This window comes from Protopterus annectens, chromosome 2.part2 (genome assembly GCF_019279795.1).
Source record: "Protopterus annectens isolate FY-2018-M chromosome 2.part2, PAN1.0, whole genome shotgun sequence".
Taxonomy (NCBI): domain Eukaryota; kingdom Metazoa; phylum Chordata; order Ceratodontiformes; family Protopteridae; genus Protopterus; species Protopterus annectens.
In genome coordinates this window covers 367,239,845-367,263,693 of record NC_056730.1, presented here as the reverse complement: position 1 = coordinate 367,263,693, position 23,849 = coordinate 367,239,845, and the positions used below count along the sequence as shown (strand labels likewise).

The 23,849-nt window shown below is 43.0% G+C and overlaps 1 protein-coding gene across 1 annotated transcript in view; it reads left to right on the top strand.

The window, feature by feature from the left end:
- Positions 1 to 23,849, top strand: part of FAM135A (family with sequence similarity 135 member A) — a 1,678,755-nt gene that overhangs the window by 443,487 nt on the left and 1,211,419 nt on the right. Inside the window, exon 9 of the mRNA XM_044063901.1 lies at positions 1,989 to 2,066. Coding sequence (XP_043919836.1) covers positions 1,989 to 2,066 — 78 coding nt within the window. The remainder of the gene's footprint in view (positions 1 to 1,988; positions 2,067 to 23,849) is intronic.

Below are 23,849 nucleotides of genomic sequence, written 5' to 3'. Positions count from 1 at the left end.
ATGTCTACTTGTGTGATGGATTCTTCAGATGGCTGTCGCTTTAGCAAATCTATATGATTCCCCACGCAGGAGCTCTTCTCTCACTGCTGGGTAACAAATGGACTCTAGTCCATTTGGGTGAGATTTGATTGCTGGCAAGCAGAGGGGAGAAAAGTAGAAAAGTGTCTTTTACTTTAAATGTAAATTCCACATTTTCATCCAAAAATACTTCAAATAGACACTGTACTTTGATATCCTCTTACATGTATTTTGTACTATTTACTTGTAACTGGCATAATTCCCCCTAGTTTTAAATGTGCTCACTTAAAAATCACTACACCAACCTCTATGACTGACTACTCTCCAATTGCCAGTATTAGCCCTTTAGCAAAAATTCTTGAAAAAAATGGTCTTTAAACAGTTATTAGAGCAAGTATAGCAATATAGCATTTTACATGCAGCATGTGTTTTAACCCACATGTAGTATACATGCTACTGTTTATAGTCTTCCCATCCAAATTAACACAAGCATGGATCAAAGACTTTAACAAGTACCATATTCTTGAATGTCCAGTACTTGTTTGAAACAGATGATCATAATATTTTACTGCAAAAGACAAAGGTGTCCCTCATGGGGTCTGTTTTAGGGCTGCTGCTGTTCTTTTTATTAGTGGTCTTCTTTCAAATCTGCTCTTAGTTCAGAGGATTACAACTCTGAGCTGTTAACCAGCTGCTTCCTGTAGCCAAGGGTACATCGATACTTTTTATCCTCTTTTGCGTGTTGTGTGACTCTGAACAAGTCAGTCAGCTTGACAGTGTTCCTGGGTGTTGCTGCAGAAAAGGGAAGCATGCATCTAGTGGACTTACTTGGTTAACAAATGTTTTAAAAAAATTACTTTCCCCTTCTTAAGGTTAGAGCGTCTTCTGTGTGGAGGCATACGTGAATGGGGCGTGCCTTCGTTGAATGTTGTGCGTCAGGGCTGGTAACCAGGTACATAAAAATCCACTGCCAATCATTAGCGGACCAGAGTTCTGCTGTGGCGACCCCTAACCGGGAAAAGCAAAAAGACACAAACAAATAGTTTTCTTTAAATGCATCAAAATCTGAAAAAATAAAATCAAATTCCCATGTCTCACACTTGCCTGTTTTTCAACAAATATGTTATGGTCTTGCCCAAAAAAAAATAGAAAAAAAATTAACCTATGATTGTATGTGCAGTTTTCATTATTAAATAAGCTTAATCACATTATGTTTGTTCACAAAGGCAAAATCTGTTTTGGCAAGGATAGTCTTGGGCTAGAAGCCTTTTTTTTTCCCCTACTGACTAGCAGCACACATTTGGTCTCTCAGTCTCTCTCTCTGTGATGATCACATTAGTTTTGATACACACGTACATAGGGTATGGTAAGGCTTCCCATTGTTATTCAGGAATAGAAAATGTAATCTCTTTCCCTGACCCCCACCCCATAAAAATATGTAAATCTACAGAGGCATTTAAGTCCTTCCTGCATTTCTACTTTTTGTCATCCTGGAATTAGAAACTGTGTACCATTAGTATGTCCACTTTACTTAGCCATATAAAGCTGGTGCTGAATTTGTTTTAGTAGGCATTGCTGATTAAATAATCTGTGAGGTACAGTCCATGTTTTGTTTTATTACAACCATAAATTTGCTATAATTATGCTACAGGTGCTATAATCATTTTCTTCAGAAATAAATCTAAAATTATTCAGCCACTGCATGAAAGTAAATGTCACCCTACATTCTGATTTGGGTAATGTATTTCAGTTTCTGTATGTTTTATTCCTTTTGCATAAAAAGATTAACTTATAATGTACATCATAAATGATCTGTCCTCTTAGCACGCTAAATCACTGCTTTCCATAACTGCATTTATTTAACTAATCAGGCAGATGACAGGGTTTGAAACTAATGTTTAGCTAAGCAGTGAGTAAATGTACAAACAGAACATGGTAACTAGTCCATATGTGTGCAATCCCATAATTAGCCAAGGCCAGCATGCAGGTCCTTTATGAACGACTTCTGAGAAGGAAATGCCAGCGTTTCCAGAGAGGAGCCTTTATAGGTATGTCTGAAACTTTTTTTTTCATTTTGTTTTATAGTAATAATAGTAGTAGTAGTTGTTGTAGTATGAGAAGCAGCACAGTTCTCTTAAACCCGAGTTTGACATTTGCCTACCATATAGAATCGTGTATTAATACAAATGTGTGTCTGCATCTTCCCCAGAAGAACCCTTTCTGAAATGCTTAAAGCTTCTACCCTGTGAATAAGAGACTACTTTTATCAATAGCATTATAGGAAGGTCCACATAACCATTACAGCTTATGTTGCATTACATAATCCATGACATCCTTTTCCTTCGACTTAAGAAGTACTGCAGGTATAATAAACGTAATGACTTTGCAACTTAACTATAAAGCACAGCACCTTTACTACCAGAAGTAAAACATAGAAGGTTGTCTTTGTCAAAATTCATCGCTGATTGAGAAATTTCCAAAGGTATTAAGATGATGACCATCATTCTCACTGCTGCAGTAGCCTTTAGGCTGTATCCTGGCCAGAGTACAACTGACCAGCTTCACAAAACTGTGGCTCTGTCCCACACCTTCACTCTGACTGTTGTTTGTCAGCCCTAATGAGGGAAATCAGCAGTCATAGTGCAGGTTTCTTCAGTATTTTCTTGCTGTCTTGTGAAAAAGCAGCTCAGAGGCTTCACAGGAGCAGCAATCGGCTTACAGCTTAATTTGTAGCATATAAATCCCTTGTTGGGAATGATTCCCCACTCACCACAGATTTGTTGCTCTTTAAAAATGTGTATATTTTTATTTTGTGTCTGTAAGCATTGCTTCTCCTTTAAGAAATCTAGTATTCTTTTTAGTATTGGAAGTTTCCTGCCAGGAACTGCCATTTTTGATATTTAACTAATGGGAGCTTTTTAGAGTGAAAATATGCTGCTTGTTTAGGAAGTTTAGTATAAGGAAATGGTTTGAATGGGCAGGAATAACTATGGGGTATGTCAGTGCTTGTATACACTTTGTGACAACGTACATGCTATTTTTTTTTGTTAGAGACATGCAATGTTATACATTTGAATGCCAGAAAATTTTGAACAGAAACTGAAAATGTCCATTATCGCATTCATGAGGAGCATGGAGCGAAACACGTTATAAAAATTATTTATATAATTATTTAGTATCATTAACATTTGCCTATGTTGGTGAGATTCAGCATAACATCCATTATTTTCATATCTGTTATTAAAATATTAACCCACCCAGTTTAATGACCATACCATTTTAACAGTAGAAATTTCAGCTCCTTCCTTTCTTAAGTAAATGTTTGTCAGAACACATCACAATGCAAAAGGTATTGTAAAACAATAATAATAGTTCAGACACAGCACTCACAGGTATGAGAATGCTATAAAGAAATTATTTAGGTTCATAGGTTTATACTAGGCTAATCTGCCCTAAGGCATTTATAAGCCTAGCCCAAAGTTTTGTGGCTTACGCCACCCCTTATATGAAAAAATACTGTGCCCATTAGTTTGTTGTGCCTCTGTCAGCAGTGACACAGAGATGATTCCCGGGGTAAACCTACGATCTCCCATCCACAGGTCAAGATTTCTCTTGAACAGAGCCAACGAGGTGCTCTGCCTCACATGGACCGGGATTTGGTGTATTTGAAGGGGAAATACTGAAAAATACCACAGCTGTGAATATGAATATGCATTCATTGTAGATGCTTATGTTTTTTTAAAATATAGCCAGCGTACAACTTCCACATTAGGACAGAACCTGAAAAATATTAATTAGTGGCTGAAAGCTAATAATGAACTTAAGGACAGCATGGTCATCTTCAGGAAAAAATGCAGACTAAAATGTGGTGAATGACCCTTCACTACATTTGCATAGTGCTTTAACAGTTTCTGTTGTAAGCAGGAGGTGAAGTTCTTGAGATTACCATGTACAAGTCTGCATTCATGAAATTTGCTAGATGCTCATAGTGTGACTGATTTAAATGTATTTGTAACAGATATTTATTAAAATCTTATCCTGACCTCATATTGTAGACTAGAGAAGAAAAATATTTAACTACTGTCTAAAAGTTGTTTTTTTTTCATAGATATTCCAAATCTGTTTAGTTTTATTACCATTTATGTTCTGCTGGTACATTCCCTCAGGCTGCACCTCTGTTCTCCAGGAATACTGTACCAGTCTAAATCCCGGTGTAAATTTGTGAATACCCATCCTGTCATACAAGTTATGTTTAAAGGAAGGTACTGACTCATTCTTTTGGGCGTCTGTGAGTTATAAACCTGTGTATTGTGTATCTGCTGGTGAAGATTTAGGTCCTTGGTTCTAGTAGTGCTGGGGCTATTGGACTTGCAGAGGTACAGGAGGATGTTCATCGTGTTACCCTGCTGCAGTCATCACACTTGGGTTATCCTGCCGTCAGGCGGTCCCGCAGTCGGCCAGAGTTCCAAAGTCTTGGTCCGACGTCGGTTGCTGTCGCTTCCTCCCTGATGTCAGTGCGCCAGGGGTATATGAGGCATCCGACGCCATTTTCTTAAGTCTTTCTTGCCGCACGGTGCCCGAAGCAAAAGTAGTTCGCAAGTGCCGGTCGGCCGACACCTGAGATTTTCAAATCGAATTTCAGTCCGAAGTCTTCAATAAAGCTAAGTACCCTGTTGGGGAACCTTTTCTTGCCTCAGTCCGATGTCAGAAAAAGTTAACAATTGCATTTCTTGTGGGAAGCAAATACCTCATAAGGACTTCCATTCTTATTGTATTCCTTGCCTAGGCCCAGACCACGACATCACAGGTTGTCGGTTTTGTGCTAGGTTTAATAAACGAGCTATCAAACACCGTTTTGACTTCGCACGACATTACTTTGGTAGGAAATTAATTATATCATGCCGTCGAAGCAGCCGACTACCGGCATGCATAAAAAATGCAAGGATAAGGACAGGCAGCCTAGAACCAAGCCAGACTCCGAGGCCTCTGCTGGGTCTGTTGCCAGTTCTCTGGTTTTCAGAGAGGCGCCTACACAGCCCCTGACGACCGTGGAAATGGAACCCCAGACAGCTTCGGATTCTCGAGCGGAGTGTACTAGGCCGTCACAACCATCTCATTAGGCCCTTCTGACACCGGAGCAATAGAAACGCCTTTGGTTTCAGAAGGTGTCTTCAGACCGACTACACTCACCATTAAATCTTATACTAAGCTAAAGACTCCATTAAAACCAAAAAAGACTGTACATCAGTCTCCTGTTCAAGGCCCCATGCCTAAGAAACAGATGCTTAAGATGGCTGAAGATTTGATTACCCTAATCAGGGGTTCCCATCCCCACCTTGATAAAAGGCCAAGACAAGAGGAGGTTTTTGCTTCCTCTGACCAGGTTTCTGTTTCCTCAGATTCTTCTGAGGAACAGAATTACACTTTTCCCCCTTATGAAGACTCTGATGCTGAAGACTCTATTCCCTCAGCATCTCCCCCTGAAGACTACTCCTTTGGGGAAACTTTACATACCATGAGGGAACATTTCCACTGGGAAGGCCAGGACTGCTCTGATTCTAAGAAAAGGCTCCGAGAGTTTCTTTTACTACCCCAGCACAGACCACTTGCTATCCCTCCAGTTTTAGATATTGTGGATGATGTTTACTTAGAGTCTAGTCTAAATCCAGACTCCCTACCTCCTGCTCCAGCCAAACCAGACAGATACTACAGAGTACCTGACACACACAGATTCCTTTATAAAAGCCCTCTGGCTGACCCAGAAACAATTTCCCAGGGTCCCAAAGGGGCTAAAGCTTCTATGGCTAAAAATCCTGTACCCTCTGAAAGGGATTCCAGAGCCCTAGATAGATGGGGAAAGAAGATGTATACCTCAGCTACTCTGGCTATGAGAGCATTAAATTGCCAGTTTCACATGCTGAAATATCAGCAATTCCTAATGTCTCAATTAAAACAAAAAATGAGCACACATTCTGAACAGGCTGAATTCAAGGAAATGCAGGATCTGTTGCATGCAGCTGAACAGGTGGGCAAACATACTTTACAATGTGGATTTGATTCATTGGAAGCTTCCTGTAGAGCAGCTGTTACTGGGTCTGTCATACGCAGACATGCTTGGTTAAAAGAACAAACCCTACCTGATCATGTTAAAGCAAAATTATTGGATGCACCTTTACAGCAGGATGTCTTATTTGGTGTCAGAGCAGAAGAGGTTTTAAAGAAAATGGAGGATAAGGCAAAGTCTATGCAGACGGTCAAGGATTTTTTTACAGGTACAGCCCTCTCGTTTCAGCAGAAATTGGCCAACAAAAAACTGGTCCTTTCCAGCTTCTGACAGACCACAGAGGGGCAAATACAGATGCCCAAGGGGCAGAGGTCAGTCACAAGGCCCTTACAAACCTCGCCAATGGGGTGCCGCAACCCAGAAAGGAGGTGAAGACAGGCCCCAAGCTAGCAGAAGACAAACACAATGACTCAACCCTTCAACTACCAAGCAAATCTCTCTTGGCAGCTCCCTTGGGAGGAAAATTAGCACTTTTTGCAGACAACTGACACATCATCACAAAAGACAAATGGGTCCTAAACATTGTCTCACAAGGATACAGATTCCACTTTCATACCTTGCCAAGGATAAAAGGAATGCCAAACCTGCCACCAAATCAATGGGCAGAGGCACAAAAACAAATTACAGCTCTCATGGATATGAGAGCCATTCAACAGGTACCTACCTATACAGGAGCAAGGACAAGGATTTTACTCGAGACTCTTTCTAGTCCCCAGAAAGGACAAAGCATGGAGACCCATTCTGGATCTTTCAATTCTGAACACCTATCTGCAAGTACCAAACTTCAAGATGCTAACACTACAGCAGCTTCTTCCCATCCTGGGCAAGAAGGCTTGGCTAGTAACGTTGGATCTCAAGGAGGCATACCTGCCAATGTCCCTATCAGACAAAATTGCAGAAGATACCTCTGCTTCATTGCAGGTTCAACCCATTATCAATTCTCTGCACTGCCCTTTGGCTTATCTACTGTGCCCAGGGTCTTCACAAAATGCCTGGTACCAGTAATTGCATACTGCAGACAAAGAGGAATTCAAATATACCCATACCTGGATGACTGCCTTATTCAAGCAGAAAGCAAGGATATTCTTTTAAAACATCTAGCATTTGTCAAACACCTTCTAAGTTGCCTAGGGTACACAGTAAATGAAAAGAAATCAAAACTAGTGCCCTCACAAAACATAATATTCCTGGGTGCCAGCTTGAATACAAAGGCCCAGATGGCTTACCTCACGCCAGACAAGCAACAACAGCTGACTCAATACTTCAAAATAATGGCAACAAAGACCCAACTCCCTGCAAGAAAAATTCTACAGGCCTTGGGATTGATGGCATCTTGCATACTACTAATACCATTTGCAAAACTGCATATGAGGAAATTACAATGGTACCTGAAAAGTGTATGGACTCAGCACAGCCACAGCTTGGAAACAATGATACCACTCATTCCCTGCCTTCAACAGGAGTTTCTATGGTGGGCACAGGCATGTCACCTTAACAAGGGTCAGCCTTTCACATTACCCACAGCCAGGAAAACTATGACAACAGATGCATCGGACTATGCCTGGGGAGCACACATAGCAGGACAGTGCATCCAGGGCAAATGGACTACAGATCAAAGGCATCTGCATATCAATCAAAAGGAAATGCTAGCAGTACAGAATGCCCTAACAGCTTTCAAGCACCTCTTACTCCCAGGACAACTAATAATAAAGACAGACAATACCACAGTAATGTGGTACATCAACAAGCAAGGGAGCACCCATTCCTACCCCCTACGCAGGCAAGCAATGACCTTGTGGAACACAGCACTGTCTTACCAAGTTCAACTACAAGCACAATTCCTGCCAGGAAAGAAAAACACATTGGCAGACTATCTAAGCAGAAACATCATGGATCCCCACGAGTGGAAACTGGATCCACAAGTATTTGCAATGATAACTCAAAAATGTGGATGCCCAGACATAGATCTGTTTGCCAACCCCCAAAACTACCAACTTCAAAAATTTTGTACAAGGACATTCCACCCACAAGCTTGGAAAGTGGATGCCCTCTCATTCAGTTGGAAAACATTAACGGTGTATGCCTTTCCTCCACTGCCTCTTCTAGTAAAGGTGCTGCTGAAAGTCAGATTAGAGAGGCCACAAATGATACTCATTGCACCAGACTGGCCACACCAGCACTGGTATCCAATTCTAAAGAACATGGCCCACAGCCCATCATGGATTTTACCACAAATTCCTCACCTGCTCACCCAGCGAGACAATCAAATTCTACACAGCCAGCTCAAGACTTTAAACCTGGCTACATGGCTAATTACCTAAACAATCAACCAACACCTCTATCCAAAGCTGTTATGGATGTCATTCTGGAGGCCAGGAGGCCCAGCACCAGGAAAACCTATTCAGACAAATGGAAAAGGTTTTGCGCTAAAGGCCAAAATCCACTTGATCTAAACATTTCTCAGATTCTACAATATTTAACTGAGATGTTTCACAAAGGACTTTCCTTTTCATCTATTAAGATCCAGGCCTCAGCAATTGCAGCTCATTACAACACGGATCCTCCTTTATTTTCACATCCACTCCTAAGACAGTACCTCAGAGGGGCTAAGTACATAAGACCACCCAGGAGAGCACCAACACCTACTTGGGATCTCAACTTTGTTCTGGAAAAACTTACACTGCCACCCTTTGAACCAGCTTTCTCAGCTGATTTAAAGTTTCTTTCATGGAAAACTGTCCTGCTGCTAGCAATAACTTCAGCTAGAAGAGTCTCATAGCTACTGGCACTAATGGCAGTGGAGCCTTTCCTCATTTTTCATCAAGACAGAGTCTCTCTATGAACTAACCCTTCCTTTATGCCAAAGGTGGTATTCAATGTGGCCCTAAACCAAACCATTCCATTTGCCCACCTTTTTTCCAAATCCCCAGAACAAAGGAGAAAGACTCCTGCACTCTTTGGACATTCACAGACAACTACGTTACTACTTGGATAAAACTAAGGCTTTCAGAAACTCTGACCAGCTCTTTGTAGCCTATGCTGCAGGATCACAAGGAAAAGCTATCTCAAAACAGACCATTTCAAAATGGATAGGGCATTGCATACGTTTCTGCTACACGCATCATGGGAAACCGGTGCCTGCTAGCATTAGGCCCCACTCCACCAGGGCTACAGCTACATCAGCATCCTTCCTCAGGGGGGGGGGTGCCAACCAAGGATATTCTGGAAGCTGCAACTTGGAGTTCAGTGCACACCTTCACCAAACACTATCACTTATCTCTGTATTCTAAGACAAGAGCTGGCTTTGCCACTGCAGTTTTGCAGGGCCTACTAGCTTCTTCTAACTCTGTTTAACTCCACCACCCATCCTTAGCTTTGGATTTCAACCCAAGTGTGATGACTGCAGCAGGGTAACACGATGAACATAGTACAGTTTTGTACCTACCATAAATGTAGATGTTCGAGTGTTCACCCTGCTGCAGTCCACGTTATCCTCCCTCCATCCCCTCTGAACTAGCTGGACTTATAGGATAGAAAGGTATGGATACTACCTCTGTGGTGTATTTGCTTGTGACTGAAAGTATTGTTTTATTTTTACATGTATATTTTTATATAGCAATATGTATTGCCTACCTACTGGGGGCACCTGACATCTGGGGCAAGAAAAACTGAAGAAAATGGCGTCGGATGCCTCTTGTATACCCCTGGCGCACTGACGTCAGGGAGGAAGCGACAGCAACCGATGCCGGACCAAGACTTTGGAACTCTGGCTGACTGTGGGACCGCCTGACAGCAGGATAACCCAAGTGTGATGACTGCAGCAGGGTGAACACTCTAACATCTACATTTATGGTAGGTACAAAACTGAACTTTTCTGTAACCACGTCTGTTATGGAGCAGTATGCGAGACAAGAGTTCTATAAGACACTTAATAAAGGGATAGAGCTTCCAGCCTCTCTTGTTAGGTCAGGAACTTTAAGTCTTTGGTCTTTTTGGTTAAGATCCCTTGGGGTCCATCTAATTGGTTGATGCATCTTTAATGAGATATTGGGACAAAGGGGGCTTTGTACTCAATAACTGCTCTGATCAATGCTAAATGTAAAGGAGTGATTACCTGTTTAGAACCTGAATATATTCCTTTTGCAGTTAGCTGTGCTAAAAACAAAATGGATTTACTGGCCATGTCGTTATGGTCAAAAGAGAGGGAGGGAGAGTTACCAACCCGAGTTCCTAGGTCCTTGACTGCATTTTCGTTTTGTGGTGTGTTGTCTGTATAGAGCTGTAGCTCAAAAGGTCAGTACACATTTAATTGAAAAGTTTTTTTTATGTAAAAAGGAGAGAAATCAAAATGAGTGAAAGCTTATCTGTGTGAATCACACGTGATTGAATTAAAGTTGTATATATTGTAGGTAAGTAGGAGTGTGCAAGAAAAATGAAAAAGTGGTGGTTGTGTTGATCTGCACAACTTTGTTATAGCAGTTGGTGTGTATGTGCAAGTGTTCACAGGAAAGGATTAGGTGAGGGGATAGATTGTGTGTTGTACATTTTTGTTTTTCTGTGTGATCTATGCCCTTTTGTCTTTTGTAGCGATACTGTTAATGAGATGGGTTTTCGTAATATAATGTGTAGGGGTAGTGTTAGGGTTAACAGACAGTGAAGTAAGGTGGTGGAGGCATCATAGAGATTGTGTCCTTTAGACCCTTGTACAAGATAAATACAACAACAACATGGTAGTTGTGCATGTGGGAGTAATTGAGTTGGAGTGAAATCCCTGATGGAGATGCAGAGACACATCTGTGAGAAGTCTGTCAATGTCAAAAATACTGGGAAGTTCTTGATACTGACTGGAATGATGCCGTGGTACAAGGGAAAGATGACTGGCTTCAACAATTGGCTATGAAATTGGTGGCATTCTAGGGGGAACCGAATATGTAGCTGCAGAGAACAAGATGCTTGACAGTCCTTGCTTTACAGAGGATGGTCTGCATCCTGCGTTCCAGGGCTTCCACGTACTTAGTTAAGTTAAAGCCTTTGTTGGCCTTATCTAAAAGTTCAGTTAATGAGCATTCTAATGTAGTAAGCACATCCATATCAAAATAAGGGACTGTGCCGTGTGCCTTAAGTTTAAACAAGGTGTCCGATCTTGAAGAACTTCTGCATTTAGAAGACAACCATGTGTATGTATATATGTATGGGTCTACCTTGACCCACCAAAATTATGTTTCTCTGAAGTGTAATTTTGTGACCTTGTTTTTCCGAAAGTGCATTTAGCCGAAAATGCACTTTTGTGAAAAACCAAATCAACGAAAAGCGACCGAGGTTGTTGTTGTAGACACTCATTGTAGTGCGATTTTGGAGTTAGAATATATAAGTAACGGGGTGTGGGTGAAGGGGGGCTTGCCCCGTGCATAAATGTTTTTAGTGTTGACATTTTTTTTTTTTTGCTTTTCCTTGACTCTGTTTTAATAGAATATGTTTAATAAACTTTTCTCAGCCTGTTAATATGTCATCTTATGCACAGATATATTCCCATGTTGCATTGTTCAGAACATGAGTGTCTTTTCTGTCTGCGTTCCCGATCACGAGCACGAGGCCTGTGTCGTTTGTCAGGCGTTCATTCCTAAAACACTCCGCAGTTGTCTGTCTGCCCTTAACATGTATATGTATCTTGAGAATCGGAGACTAAAGTGACTTAACAACTCACTGTGGAAGGAACTTCAGGTCCATCGGGTTAGCCCCCGAAGAAAAAGGTGAAAAAAGTAAGGCTTGAATCTTTGGCTGCACCTTTGATCCCAGACGTCCCTCTTGAGGCCAGTGAAGGCCCAGAGGTACGTACGGTGTTTGGTCCTCCTCCTTTGGTGGGTACCGATTTAGAAGCTGCTAGGGAGGGTTTCTTCAGCCCATCCACAGAGGTATTGCAGACGTCTGCTTTGAATGGCAAGGGTGGAACCATGGCTCACTGAGTCCGACGTTCCTCGGAGTACCTCTTCTGTCTTTTCGATTGAGGTCTTGCCAATGTTGGGGCCAGAGCCTAGGCCTACTTTGGCCCAACCATCCAAGCCTAGGGTAGGCCTTCCACTCAAAAGGAAACACAAACAAAAGCATGTCTCCCACACAGGACCCTTCCTTAGACTGAGAGGCTATTTCTCAAGGAATCTTGAAAGCCTTTTTGGCACTTAGGCCTTCCAGTTTGCAACCTCCTACTCCAGCATCCCCTCTTTCCCCTCAACCCAGGAATGCTGCTGTTAAACAAGAAGTCTGTGAAGAAGATTCATCTTCAGATGAGTCCCTGGCCTACTGCACTCAAATCAACTCTCCTCTGCGTTATGCCTCCCCTGAAGTGTATTGTAATGGTTGAGACTCCATTGAAGAAGATATTACATTTGGAGAAACCATGTCCAGAATGAGGAATTTTTTCATGTGGGAAAGCTCACAGGTTTTATTTGTAGAGGTCATAGTACCTCTTTTGTACTTCTGAAACCTGGGAGCTTTCCTACTTAGGGAATGAGTAGTCATTCTCCACAAACACACTGCTGCCACTTTAAGTATTTTGTCCTTCTGCCACAGTTTTGTCAGAATCAACTCTTCCTGGTAGGATTGTATCTTTACTATTAAAGGTCTAGGTTGCTTTCTCATAGCCAGGTTTGAAGCATACACACAACTCCTGCTGTGGAATACCAGTCCAGTTGCTTATTTGTGCTTCCAGCTTCTCTGGTACAGCTGAAATTCTCAGGATTTTGCTATGTGCTGTGTTCTCTAATTCTGTTATTTTTTGAAACATCTCTTCCTTGAGTAGTCTCCAATTTATCCAGCCTTTTCTTTATTTCAACCTCTGACTTTTGCAGCTTTATCACTTCATCTGAGTATCTATTTAAAGCTTCTTCCATTTTTCCAACCTTTGTTGTTTGTGTTGATGTACTTCATCAGTGTTTCATTTATTTTAACCAGCTCTTTGTGCAGTTGTCTTATATCTTCCTATAGGTTACCGGAAGTCATGTATGGAGGTTGCATTGTTTTTTTCTGAACAGTTGCAGAACTTTCCGCAGTCAGTGTTTCTTCCTCACTTTTTGTAGTTGATTTTTTCCAGATGCTGTGAAGGGTCTATATTACCATATCGAATGGTTATAATGCTGAACGCTTATATGAGCGAATATTAACAAGAACGAACTTCTGTTTTTGGGGTCGCGGTACAGTGAGGTTTGGAATATTTGCCCTTTCCTCACTGTAGTGCGACCTCTGAGTTGGAATATATATTTACCGGGGGGGGCACAGCCCCCCACAATACCAAGTTCGTACTCGGGAATATTCGTTCATATGAGCATTCGGCATTATTACCATTTCATATGGTAATATAGACCTGCACTGAATTTCATTTTTCCTGGCATAAAGGCAGTGCACTTACTGAAATTTACCCATAAACACAAAAGTCTACTAGTCTTCTCTGTTGAGTTTCTGTTTTCACATTGGGAGAGCTAAAATTAAGCTGTTACTCATTGTGTAGCCATCTTGGAAGTCCCATGTTTCATGCTGTTTAAGATGTATCCAGGGATATTGTCAGGATCCATCTATGCAGTATTTTTGGCTTTTGATAGCAATTTTAGGACTTGGTCTTGTGGGATAGCTGAAAGCGAGCCAATTTCAATTATATCTTGATGGGAAGACAGAGGAGAGAGAGAGTTAGAGTAAAAGCTAAATTTATTGGCCAGCAGGTTTGCTATAACTTCAGCCTCATTGTAGGTAACGTTGTTCACAATCAGTTCAACGCATTGCTACATTCTGCTTTTGAGATTATGAACAAAACTGAAAAATGCCTTATCGTCTTTCCCTTGGGTAGCTGTTTCAGTCATAGTCGTGGCTTTGCTGGATGTTAAGCTCCTGAGTTTGTTTATTTCAGTGACAAGGGCTCTATCATTGTGGGAATTACTCTTATTTTGGTCAAAATTCTGTTTCTTTTATTATAATGCTTGTTGATATTATGGCTCCACCTTGTGGATTTGTTTCTGGGGTTCATCCTGCACTTGTTCCTGTGGAGTACAGCTGCAACTGTGCAGCTGTTTACATTCTTGTATAATGTGCTGCTGTGCATTTCGGCATATTCAGTGGAGTTAACTAGGATTGGTGAGGATTTGAAGGTTTCCAGTATAAGTGTATTAATTAGGAGTAAGTAGTTTGTCTTAAAGAATTTTTTTAAAGAAACTTCTAAAATTACCTTGGGTGGAAGGAATCTGTGGTTTCAGATTTATTTCAAAGGAAACTGCTTTATGGTCAGATAAAGATACGCAATGGATGGTACAAGATCCTCTCATATTAGTAAGGTCAAGGTACAAGATGCTATTTCTTATGTTAATCTATGGGTGTTGATAATGTTAACAAAATTCAGCAAAGCAGTAGCTGTATTGTGATGAGTACAGAAGTCATGATGGGTTGAAGAAAAAATCTGGTTATGGGTTAGATAGTCGAGAAGATCCGTATGAATACGTAGGTTCATAGGTAGGTACTAGGCTATTGCCACTAGGGCCTATATAAGCCTAGGCAAAAAGTTACCCTGGCTTTTGGCACCCAAGAAAATTCTTTTCCTGTGCCCCTGTCGAGCAGAGCCACAGAAGTGATCCTCGGGGTGAATTTCCTGTTTCCCATCCAGTCATCAAGATTTTTCTTGAGTGCTAATGAAGAGCTTTATTTGATATGGATAAGGTAGTTTGTTCCAGAGTATAGGAAGTCTCTGGGACAGGAATCTATCCCTCCAGCATGTTCTGTTTATTGTGGTGACAAGGTTTTGGTCCCTAGAGCATGTAGCTCGGAGGGATTGGGATTTCTTTAAGTGGAGCATGTCCAACAGTTCTGGGTTTAACATAGCTTTGTATGTTAGGCAGAGATCGCCTCTGAGTAGCCGATATGCGACGGAGTAAAGCTGGAGTTTTTTGAGACTGTCTGCGTAGGGCATCTATTTGAGGCCGGTAATCCTATTTGTGAGGTACTTCTGCGGCCTTTCCAGTTGTTGTAGATGCCCTGTGAGGTACATACCAAAAGGGCCGTTGTACTCCATAATGAGTCTAATGAGTGACGAGTAGAGGGGAACAATGACCTCTTTTTTTTCCTGGATGGGAAACCTTTTGTGAAGAAGTGTGCCACATAGAAGGATTTCCTGACTACTGTGGCGATGTGATTATCAAAGGAGAGACTACTGTCCACCTGTGTCCCAAGGTCTCATCATACTTTTGGTGTTAAATAGACTATCGCCTATATGGTAGTTCATGGGTACAGAGCTTTTATCAGAGGGGATGACGGTGCACTTTTTGGCATTGAGCTTGAGGCCATGGCTTTGACACCAGGCATCTGTCTCAGTGAGGCCCTTTTGTAGGATGTCCACATCATTAAGAGTTTCAGTTGTGGCTCCTAGTTTGCAGTCATCTGTGAACTTCATTATCCAAAGATCTGCTGTGTTAGTCTGTACGTCAGAGAAGTAGATACCAAACAGGAGAGGACCCAGGAGTGAACCCTGTGTTTACTCCACTTGTCACTGGTCTGAAGTCGGATTTGGAGTTTGCTACATTCACAGTGTGGGTTTTGTCAGTGAGCCAGTTGGCAACCCATTTTGTGACATAGGGATTTATACCTAGTTTAGTGAGTTTATCTATAATTCCAGAGTGGGGGATGGTGTTGAAATCCTTGGCGAGATCTAGATAGGCTGTGTGAACCACCTTACCCTCATCTACGGCTTTGATGACTGCTTTGAAGAAGTCTGTCAGGTTTAGGAGACATGATCTGCCTTTTACAAACCCGAACTGGGTGGGGTCCAGAGTTTGGAGATTACCAATGTCTTTGTTTATAAGTTCCATGATGATACGTTCCATGGCCTTGCAGACCAGGCTCGTCAGGCTAATGGGGCGGTAGTTCCTGGGGTCCGTGCTGGATCCCCCTTTTTGGAGTGGGATAACCGTCGCTGTACGCCATTCAGTGGGCACAAAGCCTAAGGTGAGACTATGATTCAACATGGTACTTGGGTGTGGGGTGCCAGTTCATTCTGTAGTTCATGTAGAACTCAGCCTGGGATGTTGTCAAGTCCCATGGATGTTGTGTTCTTTGCTTTGGAGAGTGTGTTTTTTACCTGTGCAGCCATGATTACAGGAACTTTGCATTCTTCCGGTATAGAGATGGGCCCTTTAGGGGGTGAGAAAGGGGTAAAGTTAGCATTGAACCTATCTGCCAGGATATTGGCAATATCAGTTGGTTCTGTATATTAATGCCATTGTGCTGTAACTGAGAGCAGATCTGATTGTTGACATTGAGATTCTTGACATAGCTATAGAATGCTTTGTGGTTGTCTTTACAGTCACTGGCAATTTTGTTTTCATAACTAGCTTTGGAGGATTTTATGAGGGAACTCAGCTTCTTACTGAGGCTGACCAGGGAGTTCCTCCAATCATGGGTTTTTACTCTTTTTTGCAACAGTTTCTTTCTTTTGTTGTAGAATTTGTTTATGGCAGGGGACCACCAGATTGGCTTCCTTTTTTTTTTTGGAGGATAGCGTCTTAGTTCTGTTAGGGATAGCACTGTCCATGCACTCGTGTAAATGCTAATGAAGTGCATTTGTGTAGGATTCAACAGTTGTACCTCTATTGTCCGTCTGCATGGGTGTCGTGATGTTTGCCACTTCTGTCTTAAGAAGCGTGAAGTTGGCTTTGGAGAAATTGTTTATGGTGGTTTCCCTAATTGGGGGGTGGGGGCGGGATGTGGATGTCTAGTGGTTTAGCTTGTGGCTGGATCTGACCAACGAGAAAGTGACCTCTGGTATGGAACACCGGTCACCCATGTTGGTAATGATCTGGTCTAGGATATTGCTGCCCTTGGTGGGGGTGTGGATAAGTTGATCCAAGGCATTGGAATCTATGAATTCCAGAAAACATTGAGCAAAAGAGTTGGTACATGAGTAGTTTTCCCAGTTAATGGTGGGGTAGTTGAAATCGCCTATTATTATGGTGTTGTGTTGTACCCTAATATTTTCCAGTGTATCAAGAAATGAGGAGTGGGATACTAGGGGCATGGTGGGGGATCTGTAGCAAGCTACAATTTGGATTGCGGTCTTGCCCAGAGTTAGTTGCACTTGGATAATCTCTGATGCATTATGCTGAACAACAAGCCTGGAGGTGTGGATATCCGTAATGAATATGTTCACGCCTCTGCCTTTAGTGTTTCAGTCCAGGTTAGGTGACCGAAAGGTGTGATATGAATTATAGCCTGGTAATGCAGGGGTGCTCTCTGGAGCCTTGAACAAGGTCTCTGTCACTGCACAGATGTCGATGTTCTCCATTTTGAGGAGTGCCTCGAGTGAGTGCATTTTGAGGTTTAGACTTCTAGCACTGTGTAGCATTACTTTCAGATTGTGGTTGCTTGTACCTGTTACGGTGGTGAATTTGTCATTTGAAACTTTCCTAAAAAAGGCACTATAAGGGTGGCAAGAGCCTTAGCCAGTGTCCGGAATCCCAAAGACGACAGGTGCAGGCCATCTCTGGCAAAGCATTGTGGTCTGTCGATCATGTCATCCCAGGCAGACAGTTACTGGATCCCCTTAGAATGACACCAGAAGCTTAGCCAGTTGTTGAAGTCACTCATTCTAATGATGTTCGTATTTCACTGTTGCAGCCATCACATTTGGGTTATCATGCCAGGGTAGCCCTCATTCGGCCCAAATACTAGAGGCTTAGTATTTCTGCGTCGGTTACTGTCACTCCAGGACTGATGTCAGGTCGTCAGTGGTATAAAATCAGTCAGCTGACACCATTACATCAGTCTTTCTTGCCGAGGAGCCCAAAGCAGAAGCAGTTCGCAGGAGTGCCGGTTGGCCGCTACCTGAGTTTTCATTTCCGAATTGAAGTTGAACTCTTCTAAAGCTAAGTTCCCCATTGGGGATCCTTTTTTCTTGCTCTAACCGATGTCAGTAAAAGTTAACAATTGTCTCGCCTGTGGAAAGCAAATACTGCACCTAGACTTTCATTCTTACTGTGTCACCTGTTTAGGCCCAGACCACAATGTCCCCCACTGTCACTTTTGTGCTTTGTTCAGCGCCAGAGGTATGCATCATCGGGCCCTTATTGTAGCTAGATATTTTCATGCTCAGTCCTCGAATTCCGATATGGCTTCGGTAAGCCATCCGACTACCGATCTTCCGAAAAAACGTAAGGATAAAAACGAGAGACAGACTGCACAGGTCCAAAACTGCCGACAACGCTTCTGGTAAGCTAATTGCCAGTTCTCCGGTCCTCAGTGAGGTGCTTTCGCAGTCCCTGATGCCCACTTCTGTCGATTCGCAGGCCGCTGCTGGGACCCTTTCGGAGTTTGGTATGCCATGAGACTCTTCTTCGACTAAGGATCCTGCAGATGTCTCTACCTTGGATAGGCCGGAGCCGCTGAGCAGGCACCGGCTTCCGAGGAAGTACTTCGCACTACCGACACGCGACACAGACCGACAACTTCTTTCGCGTCTTCAGTTCTTTCTAAAACTACCGAGTTTCTAAGGCCCAGAGTACAAACCACACCCAAAAAAACAATGACCCAAGCTCAGGCACCTGCTTCCTTGCCTCAATCTCAAATGCATATGTGACGACCGTGCCCTGGCCCAGAAATCAAGGAGCCTCAATCCTCACCACTAACAACAGGGAGGTTGTCTCAGAAAAGAAAAGGATAACTAATACACACAGTAAAGTACAATTTCCCTTAAGTGCACACAGAGATCACAGTCAGTCTGGGGCTGGTTGCTCCTTTTCTCACCAGGTCCCCAATAAGACTCCCCACTGGCACAGCTATAGGGTCCAGGTCTCAGCCTAGCTGGGCAAGCTAGAACCTTCAGTACCCTTTCTGTCCAGCCAGTGCTTCGTGTCCCTGCCAAGTAGCTGACAAAACACACACACACTTTGAGATAAGTATTTATACAACTTCACAGACACTCCTGGGAAAGGCTGACACAAATTCTCCAGCTGTGCCCCTTTACCCAGACCATATGGTAGTAATCCCTGCAACCACCCAGCTAATAATATCAGCTACTAAAATGCCCTTAAAAGGGTGTCCAATTATTACTGTGCAATATTATAATCCAATGGTAGTATGACTAACAGTCAAGGCTTACTTTAGAGTGGCCTATTACAATAACATCTGTAAATATGCAATGTACTGTAGAGCTTATCCCTACACAAACCAGCCACAGGTAGAAGGTTTTAAAAAATATTTAATAATAAATAATTAAAACACAAGACAAAACTACTACACTACAGAGATATATAAGAGTTCAGAGATCACACAGAAACGTAAAATAATACAGTAGGACAGGTCTGATTTCAAAGAAAAATGCCCAATTAATTTTTACTAGCTTTAACCATTCCTACAAGAAATCACAGTGCTAGAAACTTGCACGTGAGCTTAGGCAGAGTGCAGAGTTAGATATCCAAGATCAAAATGCTCACAGTCTCTCACTGAACAATAGTTTTTAAACACTAACCAACAGCTCTGCTGAGGCCTTCCCTCCCAAATTACATAATTTTGACACTTAGGTTTTCTCAGGCCACAAACTGCATTATTTAGCAAGCTAACACCTGCTCAGTAAACAACAATACAAGGCATTTCACATATACACTCTAGCAGAAACCAGAACAATAAAGCACCATCCACATGTAAATTCTGGTCATAAACTTTAGCCTTAAAACAATGGGCATGAAACCTTCATCCAGACTCACTGGAGCCGAATTTTAACATGAAAGGGTCACAACATGCTTCACTGGGCCAGTAGAGTGCAATGTTGTCACATATTTTGCAGTTCCACATTTCACCGTATTCTTTTACACTCAAGAAAACATGCCTATATTTTTACATTTACTTACAAATGCCAGACTTATAGATCAAATTCTATTTGACTAGGCTGGCAGCTTTCGCCCATCTCTCCCCAATCGTCACAGCTTAAAATGGCGGAAGACCTTATTATGCTTATTAGGGGAAGCCAGGCTACCCCTTCCAAAAGAAAGAGAGACTTGTCCCCAGTATTTTTATCTGAGCAGGAGTCCGATGACTCTGATGCATCTGAATATGAAGATCTGCAACCCCTCTCTGCTTATGAGGATTCTGATGCAGGGGAATCCATTCCTTCTGCCTCTCCACCTGAGGATTTTTCATTTGAGGAAACAGTCATACTTTAAGGGAGCATTTCCAATGGAAATGTCAAGACTATCCACAGTCAAAAAAGAGACTCAGGGAATTCTTAGATTTACCACAGCACAGAGCTTTGGCCATTCCTCCTGTCCTGGATGTTGTGGATGATGTTTTTATAGAATTCATTTTGACACCTGAAACCCTTCCACCTTCTCCCAGGAAACCTGACCGGTATTACAGAGTCCCTGACTCTCTCAAATTTCTTTTCAAAAATCCTACTGCTGACCCAGAGGTCATCTCTCAAGGACCTAAAGTAATTAAAGCAACTTCAGCTAAGAATCCCACTCCCCTCAGATATGGATTCCTGCGCTTTAGACAGATGGGGTAAAAAGTATGCACCTCTGCTACTCTTGCTATTAGAGCATTAAATTGTCAGTTCCACACGCTGAAATATCAGCAGCATACCATGGAACTCCTCAAACAAAAAATATCTTCCTTTCCTGCTTGTGCAGAAAATAAAGAATTACAATAGCTAATGCAATCTGCAAGTCAAGTAACTAAGCACACCTTGCAATGTGGCTTTTACGTCCTAGAAGCATCTTGCAGGCCGGCTGTTACTGGTTCTGTCCTTAGAAGGCATGTTTGGCTTAAGGAACAGACCTTGCCAGACCATGTCAAATCCAAATTATTGGACGCACCCTTGCACAATGACAACTTATTTGGCACCAAGGCAGCGGAGGTCTTAAGATGGAAGAAAAAGCTAGATCTATGCAGACACTTAAAGACTTCTTACATGTCCAGCCTCCGAGATTCAGTAGGCATTGCCCGTCCAAGCACTGGTCCTTTCCTGCTCCCTCCAGGCCATCTCAGCCCAGACCCAGTGAAGCAGACAGCAGCCCTAGGGAATGCAGAGATCTAAGCAATGGAGTTCCTCCTCTTCAAAAACAGGGAGTGCAAAGCCACCCCCTTATGGTAAGAACTCACAATGACTTTACACCTCCACCCCTTACCTCTGCTCACCTGCTTGTGCCCCTAGGAGGAAAACTCTCCTTCCACGCAAGCAACTGGGCCACTATTACCAATGACTGATGGGTCCTCACCATAGTGTCCCAGGGATACAATTTTTTTCCCACACTCCGCCAACCCCAAAAGGGTTCCCAGAACTTCCTCCAAACCAGTGGGCAGAGGCCAAAAAGGAAGTCCATTTCCTGCTCTCCATGAGGCCAATCCTGCATGTTCCTGCAAAACAGATAGGTCAAGGTTTCTACTCCAGACTCTTCCTGGTACCCAGAAAAGAGGGGACATGGCGCCCCTTCCTCGATCTATCCATTCTAAACACCTTTCTGGTGATACCAAAATTCAAAATGCTCACCCTCCAGCAACTTCTACCAGTGCTTTCCAAGGATGCTTGGTTAGCCACCCTAGACCTAAAAGAGGCCTACCTACACATCCCAGTCAGGCAATCTTGCAGGAAATATCTTTGTTTCAGGGCAGGATCTATGCACTTTTAGTTCTCTTTATTTCCCTTTGCCTTATCCACTGCTCCCAGAGTTTTCACAAAATGCCTGGCTCCCACCATTGCTTTTTGCAGACAAAGAAATATTCAAATTTATGCGTACTTAGATGATTGCCTGATTCAGGCAGATAGTCAGGAAAAGCTGTTACAACACCTGACTTTTGTAAAGGACCTACTGACCTCCATGGGGTATACTATCAACGAACAGAAATCAAATCTAGTCCCCGCACAAAAAATTGTATTTTTGGGAGCAAGCCTGGACACAGCATCCCAGATGGCATTCCTTACTCCAGAAAAGCAAGCCTACTGGACAGGCTACTTCTCTCAACTAGCCACCAGAGCCCAGTTAACCGCAAGGAAAATCCTGCAAGCTGTAGGGTCCATGGCTTCCTTCGTCCTACTCATTCCATATGCCAGACTGCATATGAGGAAACTACAATGGTACCTAAAAAGCCTTTTGTATCAACACTCTCAAGACCTGGAAACTCTCATACCAATGATACATTGTCTAAGGAAAGATTTTCTTTGGTGGGCAGCAGCTTGGATCCAAAAGAAGGGACTTCCCTTCTCACAACCCCACGCCGCTCAGACCCTCACCACAGACTCATCAGACTATGCCTGGGGTGCACACCTGGATGGCAGGTGCATTCAGGACCAGTGGAACCCAAATCAAATACATCTGCATGTTAAACAAAAAGAGATGTTAGCTGTTCAACATGCCCTGACAACCTTCAGACCCCTACTCTCCCTGGGGCCTCTACTGATCAAAACAGTCAACACCACAGTGATGTGGTATATCACCAAGCAGGGAGGGACTCACTGTTATCCTCTCTGCAGGCTCGCCAAGACCCTTTGGCACACGGCCTCAGCCATGCAACTACACCTGCTAGCACAATTGCTGCCAGGCTCTCTAAACTGTCTGGCAGATAACTTAAGCAGAAACCTGCTTAGACCCACACGAGTGGCAGCTAGACCACAGAACCTTCACCCTTTTAACCCAGAAATGGGGCACCCCGAAGGTCGACCTCTTTGCCTCCCACTCTAATCATCAGTTCAGAAAATTCTGCACCAGTGAACCTCACAGCAAGGCCTGGAAAGTGGATGCTCTGTCCTTCCAGTGGGTAAACCTCTCAGTCTGTGCATTTCCCCCTCTACCATTCATATCAAGGGTCCTGCTAAAAATAAGGGAGGAAAAACTGAGGGCAGTCCTGATTGCCCCAGACTGGCCATGCCAGCACTGGTACCCACTGCTGTGCAGCCTGTCAACCCTGCCACCATGGCACCTACCACAGATCCCAACACTGTTGACCCAGGGGAATGGAAAATTCATGCATCCTCAGTTGCAGACCCTCAACCTGGCAGCTTGGCTTATTCCCTGACCACCCTTCAAGCTGCCAGCCTAAGCAAACAAGTCCTAGATGTTATACATGAGATCAGACTCCCCAGCACTAAGAAATCCTATGCTGACAAGTGGAAAAGGTTTTGCACCTTGATCCTGGCTAAGGGAGCTAGAATGGCACAGCCCTCCCTACCTCTCATCCTGGATTACCTGGCATACCTAGGACACAGGGTTCTATCCTTATTTTCCATTAAAATTCATGCATCTGCCATCTCTGCTCATTACAGCACAGAGCCTCCTCTCTTCTCACACCCTGTCATCAAACAGTTCTTAAGAGGGGCTAACAAATTAAGGCCACCCAGAAGAGCTCCTACTGCAGCTTGGGACCTTAGCTTTGTGTTAGAAAAGCTCACCCTACCCACCTTTGAACCTGCAGCTTCAGCAGAGTTAAAATTTCTCTCTTGGAAAACAGCCTTGCCTCTGGACATCATTTCAGCTAGAAGAGTATCAGAGCTACAAGCACTCATGGCTGTAGAGCCCTTCATCATTTTCCCTGCTGACAGTCTCTCACTCAGGACTAACCCATCTTTCATGCCTAAAGTGGTGTCCAGTGTGGCTCTCAACCAATCCATACATTTGCCCACCTTTTTCTCTAACCCAGAAAACAAGGGGGAAAATATTCTGCACTTTCTAGATGTGTACAGACAGCTCAGATTCTATTTGGACAGGACTAAATCTTTCAGAAAAATTGATCAGTTGCTAGTCAGCTTCGCAGC